Source organism: Alosa pseudoharengus, unplaced genomic scaffold (genome assembly GCF_046254945.1).
Source record: "Alosa pseudoharengus isolate Yale_2024_CS ecotype anadromous, Long Island Sound unplaced genomic scaffold, YU_APseudo_1.1 YU_APseudo_1.1_scf_17, whole genome shotgun sequence".
Taxonomy (NCBI): Eukaryota; Metazoa; Chordata; class Actinopteri; order Clupeiformes; family Clupeidae; genus Alosa; species Alosa pseudoharengus.
In genome coordinates, this window is record NW_027468640.1 from 27,573,982 (window position 1) to 27,583,981 (window position 10,000).

At 47.2% G+C, this 10,000-nt stretch overlaps 1 protein-coding gene across 3 annotated transcripts in view; it reads left to right on the forward strand.

Moving 5' to 3' along the window:
• lrch4 (leucine-rich repeats and calponin homology (CH) domain containing 4) overlaps nucleotides 1-10,000 on the forward strand; it is a 51,411-nt gene that overhangs the window by 32,902 nt on the left and 8,509 nt on the right. For 2 of the 3 annotated variants that reach the window (XM_076289183.1, XM_076289181.1), the window contains exons 5-11: nucleotides 3,281-3,530; nucleotides 4,334-4,430; nucleotides 4,565-4,667; nucleotides 4,824-4,930; nucleotides 5,689-5,741; nucleotides 8,184-8,363; nucleotides 9,555-9,626. In XM_076289183.1, the coding sequence (XP_076145298.1) occupies nucleotides 3,281-3,530; nucleotides 4,334-4,430; nucleotides 4,565-4,667; nucleotides 4,824-4,930; nucleotides 5,689-5,741; nucleotides 8,184-8,363; nucleotides 9,555-9,626 (862 nt within the window). The remainder of the gene's footprint in view (nucleotides 1-3,280; nucleotides 3,531-4,333; nucleotides 4,431-4,564; nucleotides 4,668-4,823; nucleotides 4,931-5,688; nucleotides 5,742-8,183; nucleotides 8,364-9,554; nucleotides 9,627-10,000) is intronic. The other variant, XM_076289182.1, reaches the window with a different exon arrangement.

Consider the following 10,000-nt stretch of genomic DNA (forward strand, 5'->3'; position numbering starts at 1 on the left):
CTTGGATCAGCGAGCACCAACGCGCCACACCACACAGAGAGAAGCTCCAAAACTCCCAAACTATATTCAGGGCTCACTCTCGCTTCCTAGCCCTTAAAAAAGCACGACCTGAGACACGGAAAACAGAAGTGGTGCTCAGCCTTGTGCTTCCCTCAGGCTAAAGGTGCTTTCCCAGCGCACTAACTGCGAATTAAGATTTGATTACAGTGGACTTGAAAACGTCAGCATACATACACATTAGACTATGGAACACCTATTTATTTAGTTCTCAGCACCGGACTCGTGCATTGCTATACGTCTCAATGTCATTGTATGCACATTCACGTTTATCTTGATAATGCAACAGCTCCAATTCCGATAAGTAGTCATGTGGAGCTAGCTTTGCCGAGGAAGACAAAGAAAAGTCATAATTTTGCAGGATTTGTGTTTACACTTCCAAATCCATGTGCTGATACTTTATCATTAAATGGAACAGCATTCCACACACCACCGGTGGCTGCCCAGAGGAGCGCTCCATCAGCCGCGGTGCCCATCAGGGGTCCTTTTCCTTTAGTCGTCCGTCGACTTCCGCTCCATCAGCCGCGGCGCCCATCAGGGGTCCTTTTCCTTTAGTCGTCTGTCGACTGCCCGCTCCATCAGCCGCGGCGCCCATCAGGGGTCCTTTTCCTTTAGTCGTCCGTCGACTGCCCGCTCCTCCGCCCGCGACACGCACTGTGAAGATGTTTTTGTGCCAAGCAGTAGCTGGAGAAAGTAAATCCCTGGTCTGGGAATAGGCCCTAGTGTAATCTATCCCCCCACATCCGTGTGTGTGTGTGTGTGTGTGTGTGTGTGTCTGCTGCGGCTGTGTGTTAGAGTGGAGTAATCCCTCCTCGTTTGTTCTGAGGCCTGTCCTCACAGGGCCGCCGGCTAATCCTGTCCGCCACCCTGACTGACCCCTGATCAGGACCGGCACATGTGCACAGGACACAGACCTCGCATGTGGAGGTTATACAGGACAGCAGACCAATAAACCTGCACTTCTGCACAATACACACATAACTAACATGTGAGAGGACCACAGAGGACTGGTCACTGAAACACACACTGCAACTCAGTGATGTGTCCTCTGCTTTATACTGTACATACATACATAGTTCATACAAACACTTTCACACTCACAATATTCACTGTTGGCTGTATTTAACTTCCTGTGGAAATTCCGAAGACCCCCTCCACCCCTCTCTCTCTCTCCCTCTCTTTCTCTCCCTCTTGCAGATTTACACACAGAAAGACACACACACACACACACACAGTTTCTTCCTTCCTTCCCTATCTGTGATGTTCTTTATGAGATAGGCATCATTGTTCATGGGGGCTATAAATACATGATGTTTGTAACAGATTTAAAGATGAGATATCCTCAATCCCCCCTCCCCCCACCACACACACACACACACACACACACACACACACACACACACACACACACACACACACACACACACACACACACACCTACACACATTCAGTGCTGTTTCTAAACTGAGCATAAGCTTGTCAGCAGATTACCTGAAGACAACAATAGCGATTAGCGATAACAGAGCTGCTATTACCAGTGAAGTGATGGTCTGATTCAATCTACCGGACTGGAGAGACCAGAAGTGTGTGTTAGGGCTGGATTTGAAAGACATTGATGATTCAAATGCAGGTGTTTAAACAGAGTGCATATCAGAGCAGGGACGTGCACAGGAATTTTGAGGGGCAGTTGCTCTGACCTGAAAAAAGCCCCCCCCCCAAAAAAAAAAAAAAAAAAAAAAAAAAACCTCACGGGCTATATGCAGGACTGAGAATAACAGCGTCTTTTTTAAAATATACACAAAGAAGTAAAACACTGAAATACAGCACTCAATCACCTTAACTTATCATTATTATTTTCATGCCCACTAGTGGTATTTATGTTCTGCTCAGGCAAGATCTTTGAAATGACCTTTAAAATAGCCTATGTTTTTTTAGATTACAATTATTTAGCATGCAGCTCTTTAATCCTGTACTTTCTAGCATGGTCCTCTCATCTCATCTCGTGATCATCACTTAGGCCTTACTGTCCTCTGTGCCTACTCCTGGTCCACATTTTCCTCACATACAGTAGTCTGGAGGCTTATGACTGCTCCTCATCTTAAATTTAATGTAATTATGAAACATTGCCATTAGTAGGCTAGGCTAAAATATGAGTCTGATTGATTAATCAATTCGTCTACACAGTGTCATGTCATCTTTATCACAGTGCAAAGTCTCTGTCTCACCTGCTGGTTGGCTTTTTCGCAGCCAACCCTGCAGTGATTGCTGCCTCCCAGAATTGTCTCTCCCTCTTCTGAATCTGACTCTTTTCAGTGGGCATCTTGGCTTCAAACAATACCCAAAATACTAGTGATAGCATTTAGGCATTTAACCATTTTGAATAAAATAATTAATGTGATGCATCATGCATTACTTCCATCATTCATTCTTCTTGCTAAAACGAAATGTGAGAAACTAACTATCAGCAGACATGTATCTTAGTTCGCCTAATGCCTACCAAAAAAATAGTAGCTATAGGCTATGTGATAACGGGCTGCTTCTCTGCAAGCTATCTGTCTGATTATTTAGGCTAAACGTGGCAAACTCAGCCTGGATTTATGAAGATTTTAATTAATTTCATAAAACTTGATGACGATGATCTTTTCGTTTGTTATACATCACAAACTCACCTTTTCCGACAACGTTGAGTCGTCTCATACGACAACCGCGACAATCTCCTTCTAGGGCCGCTTATGCAGGCTCAGCTCAGGTGCCGGTCGCGTGCAGCGCTGCAGCCACAGAGTTTGCCCTTCCCCTACTGACTTTCACTTTCGGTGCCCGAATGGAATTTTTTTTATCTAGGCCTACGCAAAATTCTGCATCCATTGTACGATTTATTTATTTCCCTATTGGAAGGGCAACATGAGTCAAGAAGGGCATGTGGCAGTTGCCCGGGCAACCTGAGCAACCCCCCTGTGCACGTCCCTGTATCAGAGCATAAACTCGGAGGTCTGCTGAGGTAAAACTTCATTTGAAGTCAAATAGCAGACATAATAGAGCTTTCAGAGGCATTTCACCATTGTGTTGGTGTGTGTACGTGTGTGTACGTGTGTGTACGTGTGTGTATGTGTGTACATGAACAATGGAATTGCTTGAATAATTGCTCTTGATAAATACTCAAAACCCCTTTGATCTCCATCTCTCCATCTCTCTCTCTCCACCTCCCTCCATCTCTCGTTCACAGAGCTGTCAGAGCTGCCGCTGGTGCGTCTGGACGTGTCGTGCAACCGGGTGGCGCGCGTGCCCGTCTGCTACCGCCACCTGCGCCACCTGCAGACCATCAACCTGGACAACAACCCCCTGCAGTCGCCGCCGGCGCAGATCTGCTCCAAGGGCAAGTTCCACATCTTCAAGTTCCTCAACATGGAGGCCTGCAAGAGGAGCCAGGACGAGCTGCTGGACCGGGCACTCAGGCCCACGCACTTCAACAGCTGGTGAGAGACGGGGGGGGGATGGAGGGAGGAGAGGGAGAGGGAGAGATGGAGGGATGAGAGGGAGAGAGAGAGAGAGAGAGAGAGAGAAAGATTGAGGGGAGAGAGGACCCAGGGAGGATCCAGGGCCCTAAGCCTAAGTTTAGGATGCTGGACAAAAGCAAAAGGCCCAGCAATAACAATAGAGGAGTCCGCACACCAGATGTCTGTGGCAGGGCTTGCCCCGAAAACGTCACGTCATTAAATATTTGCTTGAGAGCTACGTCTGGTGTAAGAGAGATTTAATACCGGGACATGTAGTGAACCAGTCAAAGTTTTGCATTACTTCACCCCGAAAACACACAGTGCATGAGAGAGCGAGAGAGAGAGAGAGAGAGAGAGAGAGAGAGATTGGGAATAAGGGAGGTAAAAATGATGGAGAGGAGTAGAAAGAGATTACGGTTCTGGAGAGAGAAGAACGGAGCAGTTCCTCTGACAGAGAAGAAAAGCAGAGCTGGAGAGGTAATGAACTGGATGAGTGAAGCATCTTCTGGAGACTGGACTTTATCAGCTAGAGCCAAGGGGGAGTGACCGTCAGCTCGGAGAGAGGGAGGGGGAGAGGGATGAAGAGAACATGAGGAAGATGAGTAGAGGGAGGTCATGAGAGAGGCCAGGAAAACCCAGAGTTTTCGATGATGTGTGTATTACTGTGTGTGTTGTGGGAGTGAACCACTGTGTGTGTGTGTGTGTGTGTGTGTGTGTGTGTGTGTGTGTGTGTTTATAAGGTGCTGTCCTACCGAGTGTATAACTGTGTGTTTGTCTCTCAGCTTGTCGGACCAGGAGCTGTTTCCTGGGCAGTATGGAGGGCTGGACTCCGGCTTCAACAGTGTGGACAGCGGCAGCAAGAGGTGGTCAGGGAACGAGGTGCGTGTGTGTGTGTGTGTGTGTGTGTGTGTGTGTGTGTGTGTGCAGAACATATTGGTAATATTGGTAATGTCATTGAGAAGTCATCTTCATTGCTGCAATCATTGTGTGTATGTGTGTGTATGTGTGTGTAGTCTGCTGATGACTTCTCTGAGCGATCTCTGCGTATGGCTGAGATAAACCGAGAACACAGGAATCTACAGGAAGAGGAGGAGACGATACAGCCCACAGAAAAAGGTAGACACACACACACACACACACACACACACACACATACATACTTCAAATACTCTAAAGTTGTGATGAGTCACCATTACATTTCTGCCACTGACCGCATTACTCTTTAGTTGTTTAAAAAGTTGTCCAGCCTTAAGGTTCTCCTCTTCCTTACAGTAAATGGTGTGGTGGAGCAGGTGGACTTCATCGACAGCAGCGTGACAGAAGAGGAGGAAGAGCCTGATCAGCTGCGGCCCAGCACACCGCTCACAGCGCCCCCACAGGTCAGGAGGACTCAGTGCACTAGTCTACCTGCAGGACGTCACTTTATTACACCGCTTTAGTATTTACAATCACATTTGACTACGTTTTCATTTAACAGAGGTGAAGTTGACTGTGTGTGTGTGTGTGTGTGTGTGTGTGTGTGTGTGTGTGTTTGTGTGTGTGTGATGGTCATGCTTAGAGAGCTTAGTGTGGTTGATCAAGGAGTGTAGACTCCTATATTTTAGTTCTTCCCTCCACGGAGTTCCAAGGAGTTAGTTTATCTTCAGTTTAGAGTCACAATCTTAGATTTGTGGATGGTAGATTTAGGTACATTTTCTCTGTAATGTCATTTGGTCATTTTAGTCTCAGGCTTCATGTCGTCCCCTTGGAATTATAGAGTTCTATACTTCTATCTACGTTCTGAGTAGTTATGAGATACTGAGCTTCAAAGTTTTAGGATTCCATACAGTTACACTGATAGGCGAAAACAATCCGCTTTAGATATAATGTCCAAAAATGCATACAACTACAAAAATCACCTCACCGCACCTTTTTAATGGGTCACAGAATAAGAATATGTTAAGAACTCAGTTTTGACAAAAATGGCCAGATAGAACCCTATAATTCTAAAGGGACAATGTGTCGCATACATGAGATTTGTTCAGGACCTACTGTTTAAATGAGCTCAGACCAAGAACATTACCAAGAGCCTTTTCAGTGTGCTCTGTTGATGTGTCTGCGTGCGTCACGTAAACATGAAAATGTTTATCCTCTGCAGGACAAGAGCGAAAGTGTGTCTCCATCACACAGCCCGCAGTCCACAGACAGCAGGTCAGTACGGCCGTCATCTCCTCCTCCTCTCATCAACCCACTGTGTGTGTGTGTTACTGTGTGTTACTGTGTGTTACTGTGTGTTTGTGTGTGTTACTGTTACTGTTACTGTGTGTGTGTGTGTGTGTGTGTGTTACTGTGTGTGTGTGTGTGAATGTTTGTTACTGTGTGTGAATGTTTGTTACTGTGTGTGAATGTTTGTTACTGTGTGTGAATGTGTGTTACTGTGTGTAACTGTGTGTGAATGTGTGTTACTGTGTTAGTGCTAGTGTGTGTGTTAGTGCTAGTGTGTGTGTGTGCTCAGTGCTGTCGATAGGGACATTCGTGTTCTCCGCATCAGTATCTGGCACGTCTGCAGTGGCTAAGTGTTTGTGTGTGTACATTTCTGTAACCATGTGTACACTCAGGCAGCCAGAGACTTCATTACAGCTCTCCCACAGACCCCAACCTCTTCCTTTCTGATTCTGCCCATCTGCTGCAGCCTCTCTTTTGGCCTCTTTCTCTGCCATTATTTCTCTGCTTCTCTTTTCTTTTCAATCTACCTCTCACTCGTTCAATCTGTTTCTCTCTCTCTCTCTTTTATCACTCTCTTTTTCTCTCTCTCACTCTCTCGGTCTCTCTCTTTCTTTCTTTCTCTCTCTCTCTCTCTCTCACTCTCTCTCTGTCTCTGTCCACCGCCCTGTGCAAGGTCAGTCTCCCGGTGCCGGTGTGTTTGAAGCGCTGGGAAAAGTCAACAGACTGGCTTTCCCATTACAGGCCGTTCCCATTAGCCACCCCCTCGTGTCCCCTCGTCATCAGAGCTCAGTGCTCAGGCCTCCCGTAGAGTCCAGGTCCCCTGACGGAAGGACATGCGGTCCATTCATTCATCACTGTCTGGGCCTGCAGCTCACTCAGACTAATCACTCACTCGCACTGTCTAGCATCAATATCTTCGGCCCATCCATCAGACGGCACTGTGTGTGTGTGTGTGTGTGTGTGTGTGTGTGTGTGTGTGTGTGTGTGTGTGTGTGTGTGTGTGTGTGTGTGTGTGTGTGTGTGTGTGTGTGTGTGTGTGTGTGTGTGTGTGTGTGTGTGTGTGTGTGTGTGTGTGTGTGTGTGTGTGTGTGAGAGAGAGGGAATGAACGAATAGAAATGAGTGACGAAAGAGGTCAGTGCTTTGTGTTACACTCTGGCTTCATTGTATCATTTTATGTGTGTGGGGAAGAGAGAGAGAGAGACAGTGTTAAGACATTTTTGTTCCAGAGAGAGTGTTTGTGTGTGTGTGTGTGGTCTGTGCCAAGCAGCTGTAACATGGCAGCGGTGCCTTATTGGTTGCTGTGTACAGTACCCAGCCGTGAGCACACACTGAGGGAGGCAGCCGGCAGCAGCCAGCGCCATTATCCACTCCAGCCCAATATCAGTTCCTGCCATCTGTCATTAATAATCATCCCACCACTGGCCCTGGCTTTCATCACAGCTGCTGCTTGATTGAGCTGCTTTATAGCATGTGTGTGTGTGTGTGTGTGTGTTTTAATACTGAGGAGGCTGTAGACTATGGCTTACAAGCCCTTTGTAAAGTAACACTTCCTGTTGCGATTCACGAGAACTCAGCCCGCAAACCTATACAGCCGCCATGGCAACACTAAGGCAGCACGACATGGGCAGAGTTTGTGTGTGCGCGCCTCAGTGCTACTGCTGCAGAAACTTCACAGCTTGTGGAGCGGTGGTGGTGGTGGTGTGTGTGTGTGTCTGTGTGTGTGTGTGTGTGTGTGTGTGTGTGTGTGTGTGTGTGTGTGTGTGTGTGTGTGTGTGTGTGTGTGTGTGTGTGTGTGTGTGTGTGTGTGTGTGTGTGTGTGTGTGTGTGTGTGTGTGTGTGTGTGTGTGTGTGTGTGTGTGTGTGTGTGTGTGTGTGTGTGTGTGTGTGTGTGTGTGTGTGTGTGTGTGTGTGTGTGTGTGTGTGTGTGTGTGTGTGTGTGTGTGTGTGTTCACCTCAAAGGATTCAGAATTCAAATCTGCAGGCGGAGCCCTGATTTAGTTCATTATTTATTTTAGACAACTTACTTAGAAAGGATCAAGAGGAAGACATGATTTGTAATCATCCATCTCTCATCCTGACTTACGTACTCTCTCTCTCTCTTTCTCTCTCTTTCCTCTTTCTCTCTTTGTTTCCTGTCTCTCTCAATCACGTAATTGCATCCTCACACTCCATCCCTCACTTTCCTATTCTCTTCATCTTTCCCCCTCTTCCCCTCTCTCCCTCCCTCTCTCCCTCTCTCTGTCTTCTCTCTTTCTTTATCTACTGCTGTCTCTCTCTCTCTTGAATTCAATTGAGCTTTATTAGCACATTGCCAAAGCAGAACACGTAAACATATGGTTTGCAAGGAGAATGCTTGGAGTGTGGTCTATGGCAAAACTATATATGTTAACGAGATGAACACACTCTTCCTCTGTCCCCTCTCTCAGGACGAGTGTGAGTGTGTGCTCAGGGGACTCGCTCCCCCCCCCCTCCTCCTCCTCCTCCTCCTCCTCCACGTCCAGTCCGTCCAGCCCCACGGAGGAGCGGCGCCGGCCCGGCACACTGCTCATCTGGCAGGAGCGCGAGCGCGCCCAGCAGCAGCAGAGGGACAAGGCCCGCGACACCACGTGAGTCACGCACAGACGCCGAGACACATGGATAGAGGGATGGAGGGATGGAGGGAGGGAGGGATGGGAGGGATGGATGGGTGGGATGGATGGATGGATGGGTGGGATGGATGGATGGATGGGTGGGATGGATGGATGGGTGGGAGGGAGGGAGGGAGGGAGGGAGGGATGGATGGATGGATGGATGGATGGGTGGGATGGAGGGAGGGAGGGTGGGATGGATGGATGGATGGAGGGTGGGAGGCCTCTCAGGTCTAGATGCTACTTTGGCGCTTGTGACAGGAAAACAGTCTGGTGACATTTAAACTAATATTAGTTGTCAAATGTCTTTGAAAAACAAAGCAAACACGAGCCTTTAAGCTGCTGACAACTTCTGACAAAGTTTGCAGAAGACTGTTTGAGGCTTTCCAAGTGCTATTTCAGCCTTCTTAAAGGGTTTGGATTTGTTTGGAGTGTGTAAAAAACATGTTCATTCCTGTCTACAGTTAAACCTGATAGCTCCACTGTTCACTCCCTAGCTCTGTAATTAATTGTGAAATTAGCTCTGCACAGGAGCGACACCCAAAGCATCAAGATTAAGAGTTGAGTATGATGGCGGTCGGAACAGAAAGCCAGTCGTATTAAGTGGTCTTAAAACCGGTTTAGTCCACGTTCCACCTTGTGCCCTGGTACAACTGGCTGTACCCATTTGTTCCAACTCAGTAACTGTGCTAATTGGCAAAGATTGCTCACACAAAGTGGGAGGATTTCCTATTTCGGTGTCTGGTGTCTCTCTTCTGTTCTCTGAGTTAAAGCCATTTCAACACCCAGGAGTCTGAGTGCAGGCCACTTACTCATTGACTGTCTCAGGTTCTTAACTCCTGCATTGATCACAGCATGGTACCATTTCATTACATTACATTACATTTGGCTGACGCATTTTTAACCAAAGCGACTAACAACATGGTAAACAGTTCAAGTTTTAAAGCAATTCTCTCAACAATTTTAGGACAATTTAAAAAAGGTAGAGTACAGTAAGAGTAAGTGCATCAGTGAGTGCTGTTTTTAAACAGTTGAGTGTCAGTTCAAGGTGGTAAGAGGTGACAGTAAAAGGTGATGAGATGTTGTGCTAAAGGCAGGACTCCTGTTGAGGACACCCTCCCCGTTAAGTTAAATGATAGACCAGTGAGCGTCGTCTTTTTTTTCCTCTAGCTTGCAGAAGACTGCTGTAAAAACAGGAAGTCACGCCACAGCGAGCAACTCGCAGGCAGGAAGTAGCCCCGGGTAAGCCCTGACTTGGGGTGTGACAGCCCTGCTCACGTTACTGTACATGTGAAAGTGTGTGTGTGAGTTTGATTGTGTGAGGGGATCGAATAGGTGTGTGTGTTTGAGTGTGTGTGTGTGTGTGAGTGTGTGTGTGTGAGTGTGTGTGAGTGTGTGTGAGTGTGTGTGTGTGTGAGTGTGTGTGTGTGTGTGAGTAACTGGTAAACACATTGGGTGTGATGTTGGTAGTGAAGACTTGATCACCACTATCATTACCACTTCTCTCTAAATCATCAGATATGGTCTGTGTTGGAGTGTGTGTGTGTGTGTGTGTGTGTTTCAGAACTAGAAAGCCGGGGGCAGACCAGAGAGTGTGTGTCTTTGTACTGCATTGC